This window comes from Chinchilla lanigera, unplaced genomic scaffold (assembly GCF_000276665.1).
Source record: "Chinchilla lanigera isolate Chin_1 unplaced genomic scaffold, ChiLan1.0 scaffold00117, whole genome shotgun sequence".
Classification (NCBI taxonomy): domain Eukaryota; kingdom Metazoa; phylum Chordata; class Mammalia; order Rodentia; family Chinchillidae; genus Chinchilla; species Chinchilla lanigera.
Window position 1 is genome coordinate 4,585,063 of NW_004955518.1, and position 27,826 is coordinate 4,612,888.

The 27,826-nt window shown below is 36.4% G+C and overlaps 1 protein-coding gene across 1 annotated transcript in view; it reads left to right on the forward strand.

The window, feature by feature from the left end:
- The window catches only part of Vwa8 (von Willebrand factor A domain containing 8), a gene marked incomplete at its 5' end in the record, with an annotated part of 371,699 nt that overhangs the window by 233,282 nt on the left and 110,591 nt on the right, over positions 1 to 27,826 (forward strand). Inside the window, 9 exon segments of the mRNA XM_013506956.1 lie at positions 8,735 to 8,843; positions 10,567 to 10,705; positions 14,552 to 14,751; positions 19,401 to 19,511; positions 20,333 to 20,397; positions 20,810 to 20,935; positions 22,052 to 22,161; positions 22,820 to 22,974; positions 26,236 to 26,437. Coding sequence (XP_013362410.1) covers positions 8,735 to 8,843; positions 10,567 to 10,705; positions 14,552 to 14,751; positions 19,401 to 19,511; positions 20,333 to 20,397; positions 20,810 to 20,935; positions 22,052 to 22,161; positions 22,820 to 22,974; positions 26,236 to 26,437 — 1,217 coding nt within the window.

Consider the following 27,826-nt stretch of genomic DNA (forward strand, 5'->3'; position numbering starts at 1 on the left):
AAAAAAAAAAAAAAAAAAAAAAAAAAAATGGACCGGGGATGTAGCTCAGAGGCACAGTGCCTGCCTGGCAAACATGAGGCCCTGAGTTTTAATTCCTGGTACCAATAAACAAACAAATAAATAAATAAATAGTTTTAAAATGATGGTAGCTATGGTAACTCTTCAAAAGCAAGGTTTGAGGAAGAAGGAGGCCTCACTTTCTCTACTATTTCAATGTGATAACCCATGTATTATGTTCTTTATTTTATTTTTTAAGCATCCATTCACTCTGTCGTCACTGGAATTTTCTTTTTTTTTTTTTAATTTAAATGAAGTAAGTTTGGCATAAAAGTCTGTTCTGGAATTGCTGTTTCTTGGGACCTTTGCCTCAAGTCTAGTCAAGCTTAGACACTTCGGTGTGCCAACCTTAGGTGTAGAATGTTGGCATCTTCGCCAGTGGCAGATGAGAGGGTAAGTTAGCCAGGTGTTTCTATGGAGCTTTAGTGCAGTGTAACTAAGATAATGTGTTGGCAGGCAGCAACATAAAAGAAAGCTTGTTTTTAAATACCAGAGATTAAACCCAGGGCCTTGCACTTATGCGCATGAGCTATACCACTGAGCTACTTCTGCCCTGTGCCCACCACATTTTTAAAGCAGCAGTTGTAAAGGTAGTTAGATAGATGCTTGATTAAGTATCCTCAGCACTTTGCAAATATCAACTCCTTTTATCTACATTTTTTCTGTTTTCTTTATCTATTGGTATTAGGGGTCTGTGTGTATATGTGTTTTACAGATTAAGTACCTGAAGGTAATTTATTAACTAATTTATTGAGTAACTATATTAGGTAACTAATTAATTTATTAAGTAACTAATAAAAGGCAGGATGAGGAGTTCAACCACGGATTGTCTGGCTTCAAAACCTATCTTTTGTTTATTCAACTATTCACAGCAGAAAAATAATGCTATACAAAATTGGATACTGAGATTCCAAAGATAATGGAAACTATAGTTTTCTTTAAAAATCTACTTTTTACCATTTTGGGACATATGTCAAACACATATGCTGTATTTGTATTACTAGCTAGGCCCATTGTTTTAACCACTGTTTCCTTTAAATTTCTGCCATCTGTCTTTGATTCCATAAGTAAATCAAAACATTTTTCCTGTGAGATGGGAGCAGGGTTTCTTAAATCCTCTTTCTTCCAATAAGGATTTTAAGTTAAAAACAAAAAAGTGAGAGCATTCACAAATATTTCCAAATGAATAGAACAATTCTTTTTGAAGTTTTTTCTATGTAGAATCCTTAGTACTACCATCCTCAAAACTGTGCTCATTCATTTTGTCAGCTATAAATGGTGTCATAAGTCATTGTCCATCACCTGTGCCAATGTGAGCAGCTTTGACCTCTGTCTTGGTGCTAATAACACCCATGTTCTACAATGGGCTAGAAAACCCAGGAGAAGAGCCAGTGTAACTTCTGTCAGTTGAGTTCACTCAGATCCCTGGGGATGTCCAGAGGGATTCAAACTTGGAACACTCAACTACTCCTTATCATCCTTCCCAATTTTAGATTTTATGACTTACTGTCCATGATTGAATAAGGAAGCAGAATAAATAGTAATACTTTTCCCTTACATCATTAATCATTCATTACCTTATCAACCAGTGTCATCATATGTTAGTGGTATACCCAGTGAAGCTGGCTGAGACTGCATTTTCCGATTATGAAAGCCATTCACATGCCGGTGCAGTGTATGTTACAGGGTCATCTTCAGTACTTTTCTTTTCAGGACAATGCCAGCAGTGTGTATTTGCAGACAGCTTCATTAGCTTCATCTCTTTTGAAGTTGTCTTTTTAAAAAGTATCTCTAAATTTGACTTTCTGGTTTTTTTTTTTTTTTTTTTTTTTTTTCTTTTAAACAGGGTCTCACTATGTAGTTTAGGCTGGCCTGGAACTTACTATGTACTCCAGACTAGCCTCCAACTTGCGGCAGTCCTCCTGCCTTAGCCTCTTGGGTGCTGGAATTACAGGCATGTACCACCATGTCTGGTGACTTTCTATTTTAATGACTTATCCTGTATAGTTGAGCCATCAATAGCAACTACTTCTCTAAGAGAAAACAAGTATGGGGACTTCAGAGCCATAGCAACAAAAAGAATATCCCCTGCCAGGGCTTCTCTTGGAGTAATTTTATTAGATTTCTACTTGGAAGTAAGAATGACTCAGTTTACTGTTTATCCCTTTAAAGTAAAATACTGTCTGCCTATAGTTTTGAGATTCTCTTCCCCTTCCCCAAACTATTGTGTGCTATAATTTTCTTTTTGTAGTGAGAGTTTTTCCAAAAAAGTTCACTGTGTTGATTATGGAGTTCTAAGGTATGCAGTTGCACTCTACATAATGATGTATTTTCCCTTCATAAAAGAGCTTTTAGTTTCCAAAAATAATCAGCCTACATAATGATATCTCAGAGCTATTATAAGTAGAAGGATCGTGTTGGGTTTTATATTTTTATAGTCTTTGTCCTATATTCTCTTGCTATATTATAAAGCGGCTTCACAGCTATTTCTTTCATTTGCTTTTAGTTTCCTTACAGGAGTGCAAAATTTTTTTCATATATCCAATCTACACAGAAGTTGTCAAGATGTATAAATTTTCTTTCATTTGCATCTTAAGCAGTCTCACAGAATTATTCTTGGTCCTTTAAGCTTTTGTGAGTGAGGTTTTATAAAAGCATCACACCTGGCTGGAGAGAAATCCCCAATCCTTGCTGTAGCAATCTCTCTAAATATAGCTGCAAAATAGACAGCTTAATGTGGTCAGAACACAGTAGGAAAGATATTACATGCAAGTTTACAACTTGCCCCTGAGATGAGAAAACACGTTTTTCAACATGTTAATAGTTCTCAGATACTCCCTAAGCACTAACAGATACTCCCTAAAATAGTTAACAGATATTCCCTGAGCACTAACATAGCAAGCTAGGTGGGGAGTAAGAGTTATAAAGATTGAAACTCAATATCTGCCTTCAGGGAGGTCACAGTTAATTGAGAAAGCAGCCAAGTAAAGAGTGACTTGGGTTATACTGTATATTGAGCTGTATACAAGAGGTCACAGCGGAAGTAGGGCTGTCATCTGCCCCTGGCGGGAGTCATGAAGGATGAAGAAGCTGAATCTTTGAAGTGCCTAGCCTTCCCCAGGCAAATAAAGGAGGGGAGAACACCTCAGGCATAACACTTCCTTCCTCTGGAGAGTGCAAGTAGCCTGCTGAGTGACACTCAGGGTTGGGTGAGGGCACACTGGCTGGTGAGACTACTGTGAGAAGAGCCAGGAGTCACAGCAGAGCTCTGTGCCAGAGAGCAGCATGGCCCGATTCCTACTTGAGGAAAGCCCTGTTTTATTTTCTAAAGATAATAAACGGAAAGGCAGTGATATGGGCAGTGGGGAGCAGCTGCAGGAACCCAAGTGCTGACACATGGGGACCCACATTGTAACTGTGGCATAGAAAAGAATGACAACAGTGAAAGTTAGATGGCAGCAGCAATGGATTCCAAATGCCAGAGTCAGGCAGAAGATGCAAGCTTCACTCTCAAATCAATCAGCAGGGCTGGGGAATTAGCTCAGCGGCACAGTGCCTGCCTGGCAAGCAGGAGGTCGTGAGTTTAATTCCCGGTACCGGAAAAAAACAAACAAATCAGTCAGCAATGTATTAAGGAAAACATGCAAACCTATCAACTGTATCATGCAATGTTATAGTCATATGGTGGAGTTTTTGTCCTATGAGCTTTTCTAAGGCGAGTATAGGAAATATTTTCTGGAAACATTTTAAACTACTGGGAAAATTTCAGTTCTAGGCATCTTGTAGTGGCTGATTAGAAAAGGAAAGAACGTAAGATTCAAAAACACTTAGATGCAGTTGATAAAGCAGATGCCAGGAAAAGAGAAGACACTTGTGTAGTGCAGCCTAAAGAAAAGGAAACCCAGGCCCTAGAATTGTAAGTCTGACAACTTCTGCAAGGAAGAAGAAAGCCAGAGACGTGTGGAGCAAGCTGACATCTGCTTTGGCACAGGACAACGCTGGGCAGGAGCACTGAGACTGCACAGTGTCATCCTGGACTGGGGAGTGGATTTAAGAAGTGCCCTCCAAGAATAGCAAATTTCCCCAAGTCTTTTCCATCTCATGCTTCCAGATTATCCTGAATTTCTGCAACCTCTGCAGGATCTAGGTGACAGAGATACACAAGTCTTAAGCAGTAAAACGCCAAATTATCAAGTGCAGAACCAGGCACAGAAAGAAAAAACACATCCACATACTCATGTATGTATCATTTGCAGCAAGGCAGAAATTAATTTGGCTGCAATATGTGAGAGTGTAGGGAAGGAAAAGTCTCTAGCAAACAAGGAAGGAGATTACTGTGAATAGTAGTACTCATTATTAACTGTGTTTAAAGGGGCTTGTATATTTTCTTTAAGGTGATTTTTATTTTAGTAAATATAAAAATATTTATATTCAGGGATTTCATAGGTTCAGTTGTGGCCTACACTTCCTAAAATTGTATTTTTTCTCATGTCTTAAGTTTGAAGATTATAGGTTCTGTACAGCTCTGAGAGTTTCATGTGAGTCAGTTTACACTGAATCCCAGGAGAGAAAGGCATCCATCCTGCCCAGAAAGGAATATGGGGAGGGATGCAACGGAAACTCACATTTGAACTGTGTCTTAAGAATTAGCAGGATCTCACCAAAGAAGCAACAGCAGAAAGGAATTCTGGGCACAGGTAATGACCTTGAGGAAGCATGAAAATATATACTATGTTTAGGAGCAGCCAGAAGCAGTCCAAGATGAGATGAGACGAAGGTATTGTTTGCCTGGAGAGTAAGAGGAAAAGGTTAGAGCTGAAGCTACAAGTATTTGTCAGGAATATTCTATGAAAGTCTTCAGGGTACAGAGTTGGCCAACCTGACTTTTTTTTTTTTTTTTTTTTTTTTTTGCCAGAAGTAAGATTTAAAACATTAGAAGTAATTGGGGCCCACTAAAATTGGAATCATTCTTTTTCTTCTCAAAGATGGCAGTAATTGTTGAGCTCTTCAGTCAGTGGAACTACACTGAAAGGTCCCATTATTTCTGTGAAAATTAGTAGTTCTTATGGTAAGGAAACATTTTAGGAATTGTTGATAATAAGTATGTCAACAACTTCCAATTGCATAATGCCCCTAGAAAGATCCAAATCTTTTTCATGTGTTTTCTTTCATACTCCATAAATAGTATTGGCAAAGGTTCAGAGAAGTCAGAAATTTGACAGGACATGCTCTTTAAAACCGCGGCTCACCTCTTCATGGAAGCAGCCTAAGACAAATCGCTTGCATGGTGTTCAGATGAGGTTACGTGACTCTGGTGCTCATATATATCCTGTTAGGAATTATCCTGTGAGTCATAATTTTAACATTCACCCTTCTTTCAGTTAAAACTTGTGCTTCCAGATCTTTATTATTATTTCCACAATGGATTAAGAAACATCACAACATATGAATTGAAATATATCATTATTTTTAAAGACATAAATTTATGAATGACACTGAAGATAAAAAGTAGTGCTATTTAAAGGCCTTGAAGTCATCCTCCTCACCCCTTAGAATCAAATCCAGACACCATTCCAGCTCGGATTTTAACAAAGTTAAACAATACATGTGACAGGATCTTAAAACCATGAAAAATGCCATTGTTGTTTCAATCAAATTAGATATAAAACTTAAGTTTGGTCAGAAGTAGATGACAGATTTCAGTAACAGAATAGAAGGCCGGTTGCTAATTAGTTATTAGTTCAGTGTTACCCCAAATTTATGTTGATTCTGTTTCAAATTATGAAGACTGCTCAGGTACCCAAGTATCTTGCTTCCTTTGTCCCCCTCACTACCAGCTTACTAAAGGAGAGAAAGTTAGGATGGTCATATTTTTCCACAGATTTTTGAGTGGGCTGCGTAGGAAGTAAAGTGAGGGTCTGTGGTTTACCTCAGTTGGCCAGCGTAGCATCTACAGCAAGAGGGTAGAGACAACAGTTCACACTGCCAAGGAACAGGATGGAGTCGGTTTGATTGTGCAACTCAGACACACTGCGTGTGTGTCCTTCAGAGTTGTCATTGCCATTATAACATCGTGTTATGTGGTTTGAGAAGAGGTTCTGAATGGGGTACCTGAAGGCCCTTCTCATACTCTGCCAACCAAACAGCCAGTGCTATTTTTATTTAGAAGCAGGCAGTCTGTAATTTTCATGTCTGTTACTAGAATGAGTGGGCAAGTTCAAACCTGGCTTTATAAACAGCCTTGGCATTGTCAGTAGAAACTGTAAATTAAGCAAAGTTACTTTTACTCAAATGAATGAAAGTTATTTTTTCTTTTGTAAAACATCTAAATGCTATTTTTATAAAATTATTAGTGGATACATTTGGGTTTTTTTATTTTTTATTTTTTGCCATGCTGGGGATTGAACCCAGGGCCTCCTATATGTTGTTTGCCAAATGTTCTGTACTACCCTCCTGGCCCCAAGTCCATTTTTTAAGCTAGGTATCAACCCAGGATCATTTTTATTAAGCAAGTCTTCAATTCTTGAAGATGTACAACTTTCTGTCATCTTCAAAGAGCCAGTTTGGAATGTGTTTTGAGTTTTTTTCTTTAATAAAGCATAACTTATATTGGGAAGTATGGATATTTTTATTCTGATTATTTTTCAATCTGCAGCACCGTGCAAGATCTTTAATCCAACTACTACTTTTCTGTTCTCATTTCCTTGATCATCACAGACTCTCCAGCTGATAAGGAAGTTCATAGATCTTTCCTTTCACTTACAAATGAAGAATTAATACTGAGAAATTAGCTGACATTTCCCTTGCATAGCTAGTTAATGAAAGAACCAGATCTAAAAACCAAATCTCTCTGTATTATGTTATCGGAAGGCTTCCATGCTAAACAGAAATTAGTGTGTCTCCTTTATTTCTCTCTTTCTATAGCATTTGGAGAACTAATTCTCCTTTAGTGATTTTGTAAGAGCAAGTGAAGAACACAGCTCATTTCTAAACTAGAAGAGAGCATTCCCAGTTTAGAAGATATTTTCAAGATCTGCTGTGTTAACACAGAAATGCATTTTTATTACATTTAAAAGACACAATTAAGAGACAATCCCAAATCAGCATCCCCTCACACCCACATACTCTTTTCTAATATAAAGAGGACAGTAAGTCACCAATCAGAACAATAGTCCAAGTACTTAAGATGTATAGTCCAGGTATGTAAAAGTCATGTGTCCTTTTGTAAAACATGTCTCATATAACTTGGGAGAATTGCAATGTAAATTTCATTTTCTTTCCTTCTTTGTCAAATGTTAGCATTTCAAAGGGGTAAAAAGCATATTCCACCAGAATGTTTAGTCCTTATTTTATGCAAAAAATATCAAAACCTCACATGGTCTTATTAAGCATATGGAACTACATCAGACCACTTTTTTACTGAAAATAAAATGATTTCTAAATATAAGTATGTGGTCTTTTAGTGATCATTCAACTCATTCCAAGCACACATTTCAATTTGTAGCCACATGCATATTATTCTTACAGAATTTTTAACTCTGAATGTTTTTTCTTTTATTTTTTAGAAAAAAGGTAAAAGAATTTCATAACATAATAATAGGACAATAATGAGAGTTAATACATTACATATTGTCATCTTCAAAATAGAGTACAAGATATGGGCATAAAAAAATTCTCCAATCGATATTAGTACAAACCTTCCTTTTTAATGAATTATGAGACACTAATAGTATAGCTAACTTTCATTTTTCTCCCTTTTTTCTTTCCCCTTTCCCCCATCCTAGTTCCTTTTTCTCTTTGAATCTTTTTTTTGCCTTAATTTATTATGGAATAAGAAATTTCTAGTGAATTAAATTACAAGACATCATTTCCTTTTAAAAAAAGATTCAATAAAAGAATAATTATGAAGCAAAGGCTTTATTCTCATATTGTTTGTGGTTTTATACTTCAGTGTTGCCATATTTGCTTTGGTAAATCACTTATTAAAAACTGTTTGAAATAAACACACAGAATGAGTCCATTAGAAGTCAGCATGGTAGCTCCCTTGGTAGGGGTAACAATGAAAGGAGGTCCCAAGAGGACATCTGGGTGTTGGGGATGCTCTACTTCGATTACTAGTTATATGGATGTGTTCAGAGCTAAGTGATACATTTATTTATATGAACATTTCTGTATGTATATTATATATCAATTCAAAGTCAGAAAATATTAAGATGCTAAAATAAAAATAAAACTTGCCTTTACAATGTATAAATATAGGTATTAGTACTATTGTATACTGGTCATTATTTGATTACAAATTGGAAAGAATAGACTGCAAAATTTGACAGATTGCTCTAGTGTTTTTAAGGCCTTCCTATAGCCTACCAGAAATTTAGGTTTTAAATTTCTAAATATTTATCAATTGAAGGAAAAATATGTAAACCTTAGTTTGTAATTAGGGTAAAAATGAGTTAGGACCTTACCTTCTGAGTTTCTGAAATGTAGTATCTTTTTCATCTTAATGTATATTCCAAACATGATTTTATATACTGTATTATAAGTAAAATGAATAGAACTCACTTCTAAGTGAAACATTCTTCAAATTTATTTGTGTGGTTTCTAATAAATGGCTCATTACTTTTTCCTTTGACTTGGAAACAAGAAAAAGAATGCTTACTTTCCCAATCATTGACAGGTTGCCTCTGCCAGAGCAGACATTCATGGGCTACTGGACAACTGGCCATATAGGAGATGGAATGCAAAAACTCTTGTGTCCAGCAGAAACTCATCTTATAGACATAAAGGTTGAAATTTTTATTATTTCCTCTTAAAATCTTGCAGAGTTTTCCACATTTTCCCTTACACAATCCACGCAGTCTCAGAAATGACTTGTAATATTTTTAGCTTCTCTTCAAATCAGCCCTAGCCTCCAAGGAACTCAATGTAAGTGATTCCAAATGGCTAGATAGAGTTTCTGAGAGCTAATCTGCATTTCAGCAGAGTTCATCAGTATGGTGTATGTTTTCCGAGGATGGTAACTCTGTGATACTTGTCTTTACTTGTGTCTGCTAGCAGGATTAAAACTCTGTGCTTTTTGAATTTTTGGAATCTTTTCAGCCACACATTGTTGATAGCTACTGTCTTCATGAGAAATGGTAAAGGAGAGGAGTATCGGTACTAGCTGTAATAGAAATCACTCTGGTATTTCAAGCAGAGAGGAGTTTACCATGAAAAAACAGTTGTTTGTAAATACACTACAAAGGGCAAGAAGAACAGAAGTCATCTGGTAACAGTGGGTTAAGTTTCAAAGTCAATGTTTCTGTTTATGCTGCAACCCCACTGCTGGCTCTGCACAGGAAAGCAGCATCAGCAAACTTTTTCTATAAATGACCAAAAAGTAAATATTGTAGGTTTTGTGGTCACACAGATTCTATTGCAACTACACCACTCTGTGATCACAATGCAAAAGCAACCATGGCAAGCAATACACAAACAAATGGATGTGGCTGAGATCCACAAAAATTGTATTTACAAAAACAGGCAGTAGGTAGAACTTGGCCTGTGGGCCATAGTTTGTCCGTCTGTGCAGCAGGACAGAGAATGTCGGCTCATAATTGTAAAAGTTTCCTTGTCTGCTGCTGCAGAAAAACGCCCACTACTTCTCTCTGCCTTCCAGATCTCATGCGTGTATGTTTAGCTAGCAGAACCTAAATCACTTACAGAGTATTTCTCAAGGGAGTGTGAGGAATGCGGGTTTATCTTCTAGCCCCAGAGGTACAGACTAAATCAAAGTGAGAAGACGCGATGCCAATGTCTATCTCAAATATTTTTGATTAGGGACTGTAGGGCATGCAAATCATTGAAATGTTAGTTACGTCTGTAAAGTTCTTCCAGGAAGTCATGTCTAAGTGCTCAGTACTAATATTCATGACATTATTAAGTTTCTTCCTCTTCTTATGTTTATATTAAATAATTATCATCATCTATGAAATAGTCAACCTTTCATAAGTAACAGTAATGCTTATCAATAGGTTTGGGTTTTTAAAAATTTTAATGTAACTTTTTTTACATTTCATTTAAAGGCATATACATTCATGCATTAGGTTCCTACATATGAATATAAAATAATTCTTCACCATGGAAATATATTTGGCCCTAGTTTATTTATAAATTATTTTCCTGGTTTGGATAGCCCTGAGCCCCGAGTTTTGAAGTTAATAGGCTCTTGGCTTAGGAAGGAAAGAAAGAATGAGAAATCTTATGGGACTGTAAATTGGGTATATATTGTGTGTAAAGACAAAAGAAAGTGAGAAATTAAGTAAGGTAGCACAAATGAAAGCATTTTTTATAAATGCTTGTACATTTTTTATAAATGCTGCTATAAGTACTATGTCAGACAATAAAGAGAGAAAGCATGTTAAGATATTTAAAACTTCTATATAAATTCTATGTTTTAAAAGACTTTAAGCTTTTCTTCATTTTGGCTACTACCCAAATTTCTTAACTCAGATAACTAATTCATTACAGGGTCCAGTGCTTATAAACATACAAGAGTATCCAATAGAAAGACATGAAGAGAGATCCCTCAGCTTTACTGAAGCATGTGCCTCCTGGAGGTTACCACTGGATGAAATGAATTTAATCTGTGACATTGCTACATCACATGGTATGTCACTTTATTCTTTTGATCTTTCCTTCCTGCATTGATTTTTTTAAAGGGATTAAAATAATCTCTAGGGATCAAGAAATCTATGAGAGATTTGGTGACTGTCATTCTTGGATTGGATAGCAATTATATATAATTTAGAATGAATTTCCTCTAACAACCTAACAAAATGCTATTGTGGAATCCACATAAGCACTGCTGAGTTTGTATGTGTATGTCTGTTTCTCATTACAGTTGTAGCACAAAGTTAAACACACCCAGGCATGTGCTAAAAATAGAAAGGAAAAAGAAAAAGGAGAAACATTGGATTTTTTTTTTTTGGCTGGGATTCCAGTTTGGTGATTGTGTGAACGACAAAAGCAGGGTCAGAATGCTCTGCAGTCATTAAACTTTTCATTGTAAAGAATGTCAAATAAGGAATGTGAATTATTGGCATTTCCATTTCTGGACTGTTGCCATTACCTCCTGATTTCATGCAGCGAGCCCTGGGTACCTTTTGGCAGGAATTCCTCAACTGATGTCAGTCACTGAGATGATCTAAACAGAAGGGGATACGAAAAGGGAGAGTCTACCTAGTTTGACTAAGATGGGAATTGTTGGGGCACAAATCAGTGTCTTATTTTTGTTCCTATAAGTTCTGTATATATTGTTTATTTCCCATGTTTTTTGAATAACAGTATGTTTTAAACTATGTACAGAGTTTTTTGTGGTTGTTTTATTATCGTGAAGATCAGTGTTCTTATGAAGATATTTTACATTCACTGTTAAAGGAAAAGCATGATGAGATCTGAGGTGTTAAATTGGGATTTTAGCCTTTGTCTCAGCATCAGAATCCTAAAGAAGAGTGCTGTGGCCCTGCGCCTGCACCTATGGCAGGTGACAAATCACTGCAGCGTTCTTCTCATTTAACCATTCAGTCTTGGTCTCGTCAACGCAGTGTTACAGCCAGCCCTGCAATTCAGTCAGTCATTCCTGAAAAATGTGGCTCATTTGCGGTCCCTGATATAATTTAACCCTCGTTAGTATTAGCCATATTTCCACACTGTGTTTTTTGTTATTTTCCTAATTTTGGTCTTTTTTGGACTGTTTTATAACCTGTATGTAAAGGAAGAGAGCATCTCTTTGGGTTAGAATTGCAGTTAGTATATTTAAGCCAAATACCAAATGACACTTAATTGACTGCAGTAAGAGAACAAAAATAATTTTAAGGAAATGTATTTCTGTCAACATTTGTATTGTATTCTCCACAGCCTATACTATGCAAGAAAGTGTCCAATAAATGTTAAACTGACCTTTGTGTTTCTAATGGAAGCATTAAAATATCTAGAGGTAATAAATTCTGTGGTCTGATACGTGAACAATAACGTAGTACATAGTTCACATTTGTTTCCTAAACATGTCTACCTTCTTCTGCCCTTCTGTTGATAGCTGTTTCTTATCAATGTAATCTCATTTATTTAAACTTACTGTATTTTATATGTAATATTTGTAATATATCTCTATATAATGTTGATATAATATTGTTGATATAAATTATAATATTATTTATAGATAAGGTATATACATACAAACATGGTGTAGTGGATTGACAACTAGTGGTCAATTTATAACCCCCAGCCGAACTGCGTAAGCGTCATGCTGGGTGTGGAAGGCCCACATGGGGACTGTTGCCAGCAGCATAAGAGGCAGAACTGAAGAGGCTGAAAGGCTGTTGGGAGCTGGTAGAAGCTGTAAGGAGCTGTTGGTTCTGTTGGAGGAGCTCGTCATGTTGGCTTTCCTGATGAACTTGGCTGTTTTTGTCCTCTGAAGAGCTCGGGATCTTCTTGGCACTGAGAATAGCTTCATTTCTCTTTTGGGGAGCTGTGGTCCTCACTCTGAGCATTGCTTCCTGGCTCGGGAGGGGAAGATGGTGCACTGCCGATCTCCTAGAGAAGCTTGCTGCATTGGTTTTTCTGATGGGTACTCAGATGTCTTCACCGTTGGAGGAGCTCAGGACCTCACTGTTGCTGAGGATGGCTGTGGTACCTTTCGAGGGAGCTGTGGTTCTTACTTTGAGCGTCACTTCCTGGCTCCAATGCAGATCCCTCAGCCTGCTAGCACAGATCCTCCATCATGGCTGGCACAGACTTCCTAGACTCCACCACTAACTTTTGTGCCTTCCCAGCATAGATACGTGAACAGACCTACATGAGATATTGTTATAGGCTCTAGGTCTCCAGTTGGATTCATGGGAGGCATTGTTATGAGCTCCATGCCTTCAGCTGGACTCATGCAGGACATTTCTGTGGGATCCAGGCCCTCAGCTAGATCCCTTGGTCTTAGAATGTGGACAGATTTCCTGTACTCTCTTGTATATCATTCTTTGTTGTTGTTGTTGTTGTTTTTGTTTTTTTCCAGTACTGGGAATCAAACTCACGACCTTGTGCTTGCCAGGCAGGCACTGTGCCGCTGAGCTAAATCCCCAGCCCCTCTTGTATATCATTCTTTGGGTGACTATTATAAATAACTTTATAAAATATATGTTCTGTATTATACTGTTTCCCTTGCAAAGTATCCCCTGAACCATAACACATGGTCCAGATATTCTAGGATGGCCCCCAGTTTAAACATCTCACTGCAGTACTTCGTATCTGAATTTTGGGTTCAGAAAACCTGGATGGTAGATGGTAGATGATGCCAGTAGCATTTATTAGACAAAAGCAGGTAATCCCTTTCCTCTAGGGAATCATGTGAGATTTTGAGAAATTTAGTCCAGAGCCTGGTTACTAAAAGGGAAGACTTCAATCCAGCAGTCTTAACATCTTCTGAGAGCTTTATTATGAAGGGAGAGTCTGAAACCTCATTGGACACCTATTGTGTCAAAATCTGCAGTTTCATTAGCTCCTCAGGTGACTCATGGGCACTGGAAACAAGAAACAAATAGATAGATCTATGTAAGTAGCCAGATTGAAAAGAAAATTTTTTTATCAGGTTTATTGGTATATTTCTTAGGTATAGATAATGATCACATTCATCATAGGGAATTTGTACCTCTACATGATATAACTTGATTCTTTTTTCCCTCATTCCCCTGCCCTCTCTTCAACCCCTCTTCCCCTCCTTATTTACAAAACCTTTGTTTCCATTTTCCCCTTCTTTTCTCATTTTTTCTTTTCCTTTCCTTCCTTTCCACCTCCCCCTTGCTTATTTCCTTTTCCCATTTAAACATTACCTTGAGACCATACTCTTAAATGAAATAAATTAGACACACATGTGTAAATACAACATTGTTTCTCTGGTGTGAGAAACTGGAAGTATAAATAATGATGAAAATGTATAATAGATATTGTGAAATAGGAAGAAAGTATTCAAATGAAAAGAGATTTTATAACAGGAAGTACTGAAATATGAACAAAAGTTTACAATTCAAATTTGTTGGGTTAAGATTTTTAAAAATGAAATTTCTTATTTATAGCAAGAAAATTCTAAATATCTAGAAACTATGGAAATGAAAGATTTGCAGATAGATGTTGATAAACTGTTGTCCTTCTGAATCAATAATGGAATAAGATAAAGTAGGCCTTCATTGGAGCACAAGGAAGAATTTCTTGACATTGAGATTGTTAAATATTTAACAGTGTTACCGTGAAATATTGTGGTATTCTTTTGAGAGCAGGTAGATACTTCCTGCAATGGGTAGGTATGAATCTACACACAGAGTAGATGGTTGCTTTTATTGGCTTTTTACTCTATCAGTCCATTTACAAATCACCTGCTCGTTTCATCTCTGTGCTTGACGTCATCAGTTTTCACTAGACCTCCTGATCAGTAGCAAACCACTAAAGTAACTTCTTTTCGCTATTTCAGAAAATGAGGGAAATATTCTGTATGTAGCTGCGTGCAATCCTGTTTCCTTATACTTCATGAACATGAGTGGGAAAAGTGGCTTCTTTGTGGACTTATTTGATGTCTTCCCAAGAATGGCCAGTGGAGTTTGGCATCCATTCATGACAGTGGCACCACTGGGAAGCCCTCTCAAGGGTCAAGTTATTCTCCACGAGGAGAAGGTAATGTACATCAGGCTACTCACATGCTACAATTATAAGCAGAGTAATTTAAATTAAAGGCAATAATGCTTTGCAGCCTACAACCGAAAATACGTGGTTTCTTGAAGATGGAAGAGAGGGGCTGGGGGCAGATCAGGAGCTGTACTTTATCAGAACCAGAATGGTAGTCCTCTTGTGTTCCTCTCTGTAGTGACCTCAAAACAACATAGAAGTCTGTAAACCAGTTAGTTATGGTTTCTCAACCTCAACACTGTTGATAGTTGGGGCAGATAATTCTTTGTTGTGAAGTTTGCATTGTGTTTGCAGAAAAACAAAAAAAAGGTAAACCAACAAGTATGTCAGTTTTACTCTGTGATAAGCTATATAGAGACAGGGTAGAGCTAGGGATGTAGCTCAGTAGTAGGCCAGTTGCCAACCATGTACAAGGTTCTTGGTTCCGTCCCCAGTTCTTCTACAGAAGGAGAGAAAGAAAGAGAAACAGGGAAAGTGTCTGAGTGGGAGATAGGGCTGGGGTAGAGACCTCAGTGGCATTCTTTATAGGGATATAGCCACATAAATACACTGAATGAAATACAGTGAGATCCTTCTGTATCTAATAATGTTCAAGTTCCATCTATATCTTTTATGGACGAGTGCACTAAGATTGCACTAATGAAAAGTGCAGTTGCCCAGAGTCAGACTGAGCATAATTCCAAACAGATAGTTATCGATCTAAAGACAGGCTATGTTTCAATTACTGAGAAATCTAAAGGTCTAACTAATCTGTATTATACCAATAGAGAGGACTCTAATGTTTTTTTAAACCTATTACCTGCCTAATATCTACAAAGTATTAAACTAGAATATCATGCATTCTACAAATATATATCTTGTGCCTAATTTGGGTTTACCGCAGTGAACAAAACAATAACAATTTATGTCCTCTAAAGCTCACAGTCTGTTGTGGGAAGATAAACAATAAGCAAAATAAAAAATTGTATTTTCGATTTGAAAGTCAGAAGGAAGAAACAATAAGATTGCAATTTAAAATAAGGTGGGCAGGAAAGGCCTAAATGAATGGGCGATATTTAAGAGACTTGACCAAAGAGAGAGGTCCAGGAAAAGGGAATCCAAGTTGATAAGCCAAGAGGCTAGAACATGCCTGTTTATCTTTTAAAAAGTGTGGTGAGGAAATAAATCAACTTTAACTTTAGTCCTTATACTAAATAGTTATTATAAATTATGAGTTAGGTTTTTCTCTGGTTTTGTTTTCACAGGTTTTTTTTTTTTTTTAATTTTTTCTCTGTACTAGAAGCAGGGTTCATCCATACTGAGATATTGCTTATAAATTTCTGTCCAATGAATTGGAATAAGGGTTTTACTTTATAGATTTCCAACAAAATTCAATGTCACTGTCTTGAAACCTACAGACAGAAGAAGTTGTTGCAAAAAGCACTTGATATCTTAGTGATTTTTAATTCAATAAGCTAGTCAAATTTGATCAAGAATTGAAATTTCGAGAATTTATTCAAGCAGTCCTGACAAATTTTCAGCTATCAACAGTCAAACTTGCATATGCAAGTTCTGTAAAAGTGCCAGATTTTTAGTTTCTTGGGAAGCATTTTATTTTCCCCAGAGTGATTTGTTTAGCAACACTGCTGATCACTATTGTGTTCAATTACAAAGACTTTCATCAAAGAAAATATGTTTTTCATTGTATTTTTTGGTTTTTTTTTTTTTTTGGTTTTTCTCCGGTACCGGGAACCGAACTCATGACCTTGCGCTTGCCAGGCAGGCGCTTTTGCCGCTGAGCTAAATCCCCAGCCCGTTTTTCATTGTAAAGCTATGCTTGACTTCCACGGCCAGCACCTGGCCTCCCAGCATTCTCATATGCTGACCCCTCATCCCCTTAGCTATAGTTCCAAGTTTTTCAGAGCTCTTTGGGCACCCAGAGTAAATATGCATAGTGTCTAGATAGTGGCACATGGCCTGTCCTCCAAACTGCTCCATCCTTCCCCGAAGAGGCTGTCTCAAGTCCACTTCATAAGATAGTTCTATGAAGATCTCGGGCCTGTTATAACATATAACAGCACTTCTGTGAAATTTAACAACTGATAAATAATCCTAGTGGAATAAAAGCTCATAGTGGTCTGCCATCTATCCCTTTTTCCTCACACTTCACTGATTTAAAATGAAGCTGCAGTGGTGTAGAGAATACTTCTATGCATCCCCCATCCCTTCCTTATCCTCTTAAAATGAGGTTTTGCTACAGATGCATTCCCCCAGTTAGTTTAAGACGTTGTTCAAAAATTCCCTGCTAAAATAAAGTCTTAAGTGAGGAAAGGAAAACTTTGCCTTGTCTAAAAATAAAGACCTCCCTTCCCCCAACCCCCATGAGATTATTTATTACATCTGCATGAAGTTTAGAATTTCAGACTTGGGGACATGGAGGTCATCCAGAGGTTACTTTTCTCCCAGTCAAATATAAACATAATAAAATTGCTCGCTTGCTTCTCCTCTCTGCCCCCCTTAAGGGAGCGCCAAAGCCACAGTTACATGTACTCATGTGTGACGCTCAATTCTATTTTTACACTCAGACAGAATATATCATTAGTCATTTACAGAAGGAAACCATTAACATCTAAGAGGATGGAGCCACAGAACTTCATGCTGCCAATTGCTTATAAAACTAATTCTAAATACAGCAATAGCTGTATATAATGTTTTCTATCACTTAGAAAGATATTTTTTTTCAGTTTACTCATGTCAAGTTATGAGTATGTAAGTTTTCAATTCTAAAAAGGAAAACAAGTGGAAAATTGTACCAATTTTTCTGCTGAATTGTATCAGTTTAATCATCTGCTTATTCTTTGGCGTAATCATTTTGGGGAAGAAAATATTATTTTAGGACTTTCTTTTCAGTTAATATTTTCTCAGATTGCTTAAATGCTAAAAATGTATGTTACTGTTTTACATATTTATCATCCAAGAAGGATTTTCTCCATTGAAAAATGCTTTAAAAAATTTAATGTAGAATGGAGACTTTGTCCATTTTTAACTTATATATATTCTTAAGAAAAATTTTAAGCCTATCTGTACCATTTACAAAACTTTCAAATGTTAGTAAATAATACTTCTTACACCATAGTTAACTTTTGAAGAAATAATTCTAACATACTTTCTTAGTGGGGAATTACATTTTACACAGAATGATGCATTTTAAGAGTGATATTTGTGGAGAAATTAAAGTTTTGTCAACATGCTTAGTAAAATTGTTTTTATACAGCCAAGATTCAGAGTATATAGTGTGGTATTAGCTATGTGGTGAAATTTCTGTTAGTACTGTTTTAATTCTTGAGTACTTCAGTGAAATTATCTTGTAAACTTGCAACCATGCTGTAAATTAGTTGCTGGGTTTGCAGCTGGATTATTAATATTTTTGTATTTCTTTTTACTTTTCTGACTAGATTACCTCATAGAGGATGAAGGCTATGATTAATTTATGGCTGTATTCTCTGTGCTTTGAATATAAGCTTTCAATTGATATTATGGAATAATTGAGCAAACATTTCATATTTTATTGCAAAGTGAATCTTAATTCTTGGGTGCTATGTGACTTTATTTTTCCCCAAAGAAAGTATTTCTTCAAACAAAAAATTATAAGAATTAGGATAACTGGAGGAGCCCAAATTAAAACAAAAAAGGGAATTGCATAACAATGAAGCCTGACTAACAATTTTAAGGTGTGTTTTTTTTTTTTTTGCAAAACTGTTAGTTTAAGCTTTAAATATCTGCATATTTTAACTAGAAAAGCCAATGTCTTTGCATCCCTTTAAAATATTTGTTTCTGGATTTTAAATTCTTGTTTCATGTGTTTTAGCTTATGTATTTAAATGCTTAAGATTTCTTGTCTTGAAAAAATGCCCCTAATCACTGAGAGACTTCTATTATTTCTTCATTACACAGCTGTGATTAACAATGCCAAGAAGTCTCCCATCCGTAAATTGTTACAGCACCAGTAATGAAAATTCTTCAGGCTTAGTGATTTTCAAGATGATAAACACTCATTATTAGCTGCGTTCTTTAGGGTTCTTCATATTTTTTTATTAACCCATCTTTGTATCATGCACCTATGCTGGCTTGAACCTGGGTTTAAGAATAAGTGAGGTTTAACTATGCATAATGTAAAACAGCTTTCAACAGCGTATTCTTTAAATGGAATTTTGATAAAAGAAAATGAACTTTTGGGCTGGTGATGTAGCTCAGGGGCAGACCATGTGCTTAGCATGCACAGGGGTCTGGGTTCAATCCCCAGAGCTTACATAAATAAATAAATAGATAGATAGATAGATAAATAAATAAATAAATGCTACTATATAACAACAGAAGCATGGTTTGGCTAGATTATATTTAGAAGAGAATGATTTTAAGATAAAATATTCAAAGAGAAAGTTACATAATTATATAATTAGAAATATTTTCATAAAATCACCCAAAACTTTAAATTCCACTTAAGAAGAATCACTGAATGTTTTCATGAGGTCTGTACACTTCAGTACTGCTATCCTCCCTCTGGCTCATCTATAAGCTTCACTCACAGGTCGCCAACATGCTCCTGCTTTTTAAGAACAATCAAATCTTGAACCTCAAACTGCTTCTTTTATTCCCAGAGTAACATCATCCTCCTGTTAGACACCACTGGGCAGACCATCCGCCGTCTTGTCATCCCTTTAGAAGAGGCGATATCTAAGAGATCATCCTGGTGGAGCAAGGAAGAAGGTGTAAGGAAAACCAGATTTGCCCAGCAAATTGCAAAGGACTTTTCGAGCTTTCTAACCCTAAAAACGCGAGTCTGCCCACCCCTTTCAGTGCCTCTTTTTCACCCCACTGTGGTGCACAAAAGTGTTCTCCCAATATGTATTTATAGATTTTTTTTTTTGTAACACAATACAAATATATAGAGATATCAGTAGCATCTTTTGGTATTCACTGTACTAACATGAAAATTACCTGTATTAAACTGCATGAGATATTTGAGTATGACACTCAGAGCAATTCTACCTGTTTTCCAGTTGTGTAGTTATATTTTGAATTTATATACAATCATGAATATGATACCTGACTGGCCCTACTTGATAAACATTTCAGTTTATTAGCTAAAGTAAACTAGTACATGAACAGTGTAGGCCAACCCAGCAGAGTTTATTCTGCCGTTCAGATATAAAATAAAGCTTACCCAATGTTCTGCAAGACAGAATACTTAGACCTTAAAAGCCTATCAAAAATAAATTTGAGTGTCATACATGAATCTAAGAAAAAAATACATTCTATATGTTTCCATCATGATGTAAATCACCAGGGGGCACTTTACTTCTAAACAGTATTTTGCATTGTTGTTCTAAAGAGATTTTGGTGCATAATTTATAGTGAGTTTTGTTATGTGTTTTAATCCATGTTACCATAACCATCTTAGGGGTGGGCAAACAGCTTCTCTGAGAGTTACATCTGTTATACATTGAAAATTTTCTATTTAAGGGGAAACAACTATAGAGATGTGACTGCATCTGACACATTTAATGTGGATATTTTATTTTGTCTTTAGGAAACTTACAAAATGTGTAAAGAATTTTCCCATAAAAACTGGATAGTATTCTACAAAGAAAAGGGGTGAGTTTTTCATTGTAAAAGATTTAAACTAGGATTTTTATTTTGTTGTCTTTCCTGTTTCAGTTATACTTGTTTGTTATGAAATTACCATAATCAAATTGTAAATATTTTAGTATAAAAGTAAGTCTTCCCACATTGTAGAACACTGAGAAGAGACGAGCCCATAATCCCATAACACAGCTACCACTAACGTGGCAGCCGTGACTTTCCATTATTTCTCCTTGTGCACACACTGTCATGGTTTAGAATTTTATACAACTGTTTTCTCAATTAACCTTTTTCTATGTTATTACTTAGTCTTAAAAACATTCCTTCTAGCTTATATAACATAGCATGAAATGGCTGTGTCATGGTTACTCAAACATTATCCTTACCATTTTCTTTCAGATATAATTTTCTTCTCCTTTTTCAGGAATAGCTTGACTGTCCTGGATGTTTTAGAAGGGCGGACTCACACCATCTCACTTCCTATCAACCTCAAGACAGTTTTCCTTGTAGCAGAGGACAAATGGCTTCTGGTGGAGAGTGAAACAAATCAGTAGGTGAATCTGTACAAATCTCCTGGAGTGTGCCATAAGCTCGTCTTGTTTGTCTGTCATCCAGAGCTGTCACTGTTCACTCTTCCTTCTGTCTGTCTTAACAATTTCTGTGTTTGGCAAGGTAGCTAAAGCTAAGTGTTACAAGAAGACAAAAGAAGGAGAAAATTAAAACAGTTTATATATTCCTTTACGGAGTATGGCATTGAAATTAATAGTAACAAATGACTTTTGTGTAAAATCCATATTTATTTCAGATTTTTCCTCTTAGCACACTCAGAACTCACTGTACTGTTGCTAACCTGTAGATCCTTCAAAATAGATTTTCAGTTTAAATTGTCCTACTGAGGGCCCAGTCTCTATCATAGAGCTTTGTCTTTTCCTGACTTACAGAATCTACACCTGAGAAGTTACCCGTTTTCATCTATGTTCTTGCTCTTATGCTCAGAATGCTCTTACTCTTGTGTTTATGTTCATGTTGCCTTGACACCTCCAATTCCCTGCACACTCAGCCGCACACTTCTTGATGAAAGGCAGTAAAAAACACTTGACTTACAAAGAATATACGATCAATTTCAAGTCCCCTTCCCTCATGCACTGCATCTACTAGCTAAGTGCAGATTCTTTCTACCCCTCTCCTACAAAGCAGAAGTGGCTTGCTACAAACAATTTCTAGCTATTTATACATCCACATTTTAGAAATCTTAAAAACAAATAGATCAAAGGGATTATAATAGTGAGGATTTATGCTCCTCAGCTGACCACAAATCAGACATCATTCTCTGGCTTACTGCTTGATCAAAGAGTCAGATCAAGAGAGCGCTCCTTGCTAATGGGGATGTATCCCAATAAAGTTGCTCTTTTTTTTTTTACAATGCTTTTATAGGAAATGTTGGATTTTTAAAATTCACATTACTGCATGATCATGAGGTACCTCTTTATAATAGTGTTGACATGTTCTTTGTTAATGCATGAGGAAATGCTGAAATTGGAAATTATACTCAGAATACTTTTAAAGGATTTAGAAGGAAAAAGACTAATTTTTTCTTGGTCTTCCCTGAGAATTACTAGAAAAAGAAAAAGTTTTCACTGAAGTTAAATGCTTTGTTTTTTTACAGAAAATATCTCTTAACAAAGCCAGCACATACTGAGTCTGAGGACAGTGGGGTTTGCCAGATATATGTCTTGAAGGAGGAGTTGCCCAGCCCTGGGTTTGGAGTTGCTCAAGGTAAATGTTATGTTTTCTGTGTTTAGGGCTGCGTGGATGCATACTTGTGCACACTGACCTCCAGAGTTGCTGAAGAACAGTAACTCCAGCCTATTGGGATGTTCACACCAAAAGAAAAATTTAGTCACAACATTAAAAATAGGAAATGAGAATCTACAACCTTTCAAATGATCTTCAGCAAGCTCACTTGTTTAACTCTCTGTGAAATTTTTAACAGAAAATTTATAATCTGTACTTATGTTTAGGTCCCAATATAATTTAGGATATACTTTTTTTCCCACAGACCATAAGAATGCCTACTTAAGTCATTCAATTTGGGGAGGTGAATAGTATCTTATGAAAAAAAAATTCAAAAATATACCTTTACCATCACTGGGATGGGTCAGTTTCATACCTTTTCTGTATGGATCTGCTAATGATGGTATTTATTGCTAATAAAATTTTAAATTTCATTAATATTTGTAATCATTTTGGGAAGATGCTTTGATTGTAAAAACAGCTTTCTCAAACAAAAACTCATGTGTGAGTTAAAGTGTTTTCTCTTTCTACCTTGTTTTTTTTCTCATTAAGTTTGTTGAAAATGAAACCTTGCAAAAAAATTAGTCTGTAGAGCATACCAGGAGCATATCATGTCTAATGCTTGTCTTTCACTTTTCAGAAAGAGAATTCACGATACCTCATAAAATTTCAAGGGATCAATTATCATCCGAAAATCTAAGCTCAGCTGTGGGACAAAAGATTGCCTCTCCCAACCGAATTCTCTCAGATGAGAACAGTTATGCTACCATAGTTGTTGGTTTTCCAGATCTCATGGTATCAACTTTTTATATTATTGAACAAACATTTTTAACCTTCAGTTTGACCTATAATCTATAAGCCTATTTCAGGGATAATTTAAAATATAATAATTTTCTGGTAAATATTTCAAATCAAGTTCACATTTGAAATCAGTCACAAAAAGTATATTTGTATAATTATATTATTTTTTTTAAAAGTAGCATTTAAAGGGGGCTGGGGATTTAGCTCACTGGCAAAGCGCCTGCTTGGCAAGCGCAAGGTCGTGAGTTCGGCTCCCGGTACCGGAGAAAAACCAAAAAAAAAAAAAAAGTAGCATTTAAAGTATAATGCAATGATGTAATTTTGTAAAGAGACACAAGTATTATTCCTATGTGAGAGTTCATATGACACAGTAGTACTTAACACACTGGAGGAGATTTTCTATTGTGTTATCTGTACTTTGTCAAAAGGAACAAAGTGAGACCAATAAAGTAATACATCATCTAGAATATTTTGCACTAAACATATTGGAGTATCATTACTATACAATAAAAATTTTTAACGCTCATGAGCACCAGTTCACTTTCCATTGAGTTGCACTCTGATTTATCTTTGCAGCATTCTGCAAAATGATACCATAATGGGCAAGGGCCTCAACTTTTCTTGTATATGGGCCCTTCTGCTGTTTTCCACTGTTACCTATAAAGAAAAGAATATTTATAATTGACTTCAGGTGAAACTGGGCACCATCCTCCCCATGGAAATATAAAGGTTATTTCAGTACAAGTTGTATTTAATAACCTTAGATGTAGCTCCATGTGGTGTCATTAAACATTTAATTTTAATAATTTCCTTTGTAGCTTTTAGGTGGGATGGTAGAATCATTTAAAGATAAAAATATTGGGCTCTTCTTGATAATGCACCAATCTCACATCCCTCAAACATTTAATATAATTAATGAAGGTTGGGTGCTTCAGGACATAACATATTAGAAATCCAAAACCCAGTGGATAATATGTGGCTTAGGACTTTGCCATATGCCTGTCTAATTATCAAGTAGAAAAGCATTTGCTAGCGTATTGTATAACTAGAGATGTGTTGTTGGAATACAGTGTCTATAGCAGCATTAATTGAATGGAAGAGATGTATTTAATATACTCTTTCATTGTTTGCTGCTGTGAGTAGAAGAAATACTAGAGTTTTTTTGTGAAGGTGAAACTATCTAAACAACCCATCTTGTTACTTAATCTGATTAAGATATTGCTATGGAAATATAATGTCACTATAACAAAGGTGAAAAAGTAAAAGCTGAGTATAAGGTACTGCATGTATTAACCCTATAGAAATCCTCTATAGCTTTTAAGATTAGTGACCTGGTTAAAGTAAAAGCTGTATCCTTGATACCTAGTATGGTATCCTCTGGGAGAGATCAAATAAATGTTACGTGGAAGATTAGTGTCATGTGGCCTTTCAACATTTTATGATACCATGATAGCAATGATTTTTAGGCTCTGCAACAGTAAAGCACTGTATTGTTCTAAACCCTTTCATATATAATAGTTAAGTTTTATGACAAATCTATGAAGTCTTACAGGTGAAAAAGTAGAAACAGAAAGATGTTGTATACCTCCAGAGCTACAAAGATTACTAGCAAGGAACATGGGACTTGAGCTCAAGTATGCCTAACCCTGTAACTCAGATCATTTCTTTTATACCACACTGCCTTTCTGCTTTTATGTGAATTTATTTGGATTCTTTATACAACTATCAACAAAGGGGTATGTCACCCCTTAATAACTTTTTTATAGTTATCAGAGGCAACAGATGATTATAAATTTGTGTGTAACTTTCTTAACCTCATACCAAATACAGTAGCTATAAATACCTATAGCAAATATCATCCTCAACAGTGAACATAAAATGCACTTAATTATCAAAAATAAGATTAGGATACCTACTGTCACATCTACAAACATTTTCCTGAGTGTCTGAGATGGGATACATGAAGAGAAAATGGATTAATTGTACTTCAAAATTTAAAACTCCAGCTCTATAAAAGACACTGTTAAAAGAATGAAAAGACAGCTGCGTAGTGGGGGCATACTTGTAGTAATAGCACTCTGGGAGTATGAGGCAGGAGTATCACAAGTTTGGGCCCTGCTTGGGCAACCTAGTAAGACCCTGTTTCTCCATAAAAAATAAAAAGGGCTGGGGATATAGCTTGGTGCAAAGACCTGGGTTGAATCCATAGTACTGAGAAAGACAGAGATAGAAACAGGCAGACAGAGACAGAGAGAGGGAAAATACATCTACAAGTCAGCATGTTGGAGGAAAACATTTGCAAACCACTTTTATAACAAAGGACTTGTACCCAGAATATATATGTTTCTTGAAACTCAACAGTAAATACAGTCAAATTTTCAGCATGAGCAACAAGTAAGCCAGTGTAAGGTGTCAAAGATCAGAGCCCAAGTCGAGTAAGGACGTCTGTGGCGGGGAAGGGTGGCCATTGCATGTATGGAACTGTATTGTATAACAGCGTTGCAGATCAGTGAGCAAAGGCTAGTTTATTTGACAATTAGCTGTCAGTATGAGAAAATGATGAATAAGGGCCCTGCCTCACACCATTTACAAAAATTAATTCCTTATGGGTTAAGGACTTACATAGAAAAGCTTTAGAGGACTAGGAAGATCTTTAGAGGAAACAGGAAAATATAGGTGATGATCCTGGGAAGGATAAATATACATGGTAAAATTTTAAAGTAAATCAAAAGAAAAACATAGCACAAAATTCCAGAAGAATTGGATTTAGGAAAAACAGAGACATGTGCTTGAGAAGGCACACTCCAAGGACTTCAGAATTACCAGTTCTGTTCTACTCTTTCTGCTAAAATATAGATGTCTAGGTGTTGTATTATTTTAAAACTAGTGGTACTGTTGTATTCCCTCTTTTTAGTCATAATTTGTTTCAAAATAAAAAATTTAATTTGTATATTTCATTCTTGGCTGGAAATTACAGTTATTGATGAAACCATTTCCCAAAAGGTTAAAGAATAATTTGGTTTTCTCATACCTTTAACACAAAAATTTACCACTGGTGTCTGCTTAAAGCGTTGCATTGCAGGGCTGGGGATATAGCTTGGAAGCACAGCACCTGCCTGGCAAGTGTGAGGTCCTGAGTTCAGTTCCTGATACCAAAAAAAAAGTTGCATTGTAAAAGTTATGGTAAACATACTGTACAGTACGTCAGTACTTTAATCTTTCCCTCTCCTTCCTCACCCTCGCCCCCCCTTTCAGTCACCCAGTGAAGTTTATTCTTGGAGGAGGCCCATGTCTTTGCAAAAGCCAAATGTCACCAGTACGTCATTATCATTCTATGGAGAGAAGAAGAAAGATGGGACTCCAAAACAGAGCAATTGTGTGACTCTTTTAGATGCTAATCAGGTAGTCAGGATCTTGCCCCCAGGAGAAGTCCCTTTAAAAGACATCTACCCAAAAGGTAAGGACTTGCTACTTCCTAATTTACCAAGTTGATTAATGGTGGCTTACTTTTGGTCGGGGATATTTAGTTTATCACTGTCATTTCATATTTATAAATAGCTTTGGTAGGGGACCGTTAGTTTAGCACTATCATTTTGTATTTATAAATATGAATCATTCTGACAAGGTAGAAGTAGCTAAAAGGAGCTGTGTGTATTTTGAACGCGCTCACTCATCTTCACAGGTGTGTGCTTGTCAGCATTGCTGTGAGAGCTCATCTTCAGGGGCACTACTGTACAGAAAACATATTTTTCAGGGGCCTTTAAAAATTATTAGGACATTAGCAAAGAAACTCGTGGGCCTCAGGGTCAGGGACTTAGTATGCTGACTGATTCACTCATCGGTGCCCTGCATGTCAGTTTATGTTTATTACTGCATAACCTATCCAAGTGCAGTGCTGACCGCCTCTTGTATAAATCTAGTGCATCTTCAAACCCCTGTCCTGCCGTTAGCTTACTCTTCCGTTACACATGAGGAGATTCTCACACAGTAAGATCCAATACTGGCTCAGAGTTGCCCAGAGCCAGCAAAGCCCAGATTTGTGCCAAGGTCTTCTAACCCCAAAGTTAGTGCTGTTCTTACTGAGCCATACCGGCACTCACTGTAATAAACAGTTACAAACCTTTTGAATGTCGGGTCATTGACTGTTCTTATTTGTGTCACAGTGGTAATGATATGTCATCTGCCTTTACGCTCATTATACTAGTGTGGCCCTTACAGATGAAATGTTAAGTATGTTTTAATAGTAATCTATTAGTGGCTTTGAAAAGTCCTGCTTAAGTAAGAATACTCAGAACTAGTTCCTTCCAAGTCAGTATTCACAAAGAATGAGTCACCACTGCCTGAAAATGTCTTTTATGGTGGAAGAGGCAAATGAGCAAATGGGCAGTTGCAGTGCCGTGTAGTAAGTGCCATTTAGGAAGATTCACAAGGTTGTACCTCAACACAATGAGAAGCTCACAAGCCAGGCTTGTGATGAAGTGACTCCTGAACGATGAGTAGGGGTTAACTGAATGAAGGGATTGCTACTTCGAATGCACTTCTGTCCTTACTCACAAATTAAAAGAGTGATGTGTGCTATTTAAAAAGCTTTTATTTATGGGGTTCCATATTGTGGCGTTCTCCAGTGATGTTTTCAGGCTGCTGGAAAAACGACACTGGCAATTCCACCATTAGGTGCCAAGTCCCTCGCACCTAATGAATGAAGGGAATAATGAATAGGCTGCTCCAGGAAAAGGGAGGCGAGAGAAAGGTAGAGGAGCTTGGCAGAGCTTTCCGGGAGTCAGCATGGTGTCTGTGCCAAAGCTTAGGACACCTCCATCCACCTGGACGTCTGGGGTCACCTTGG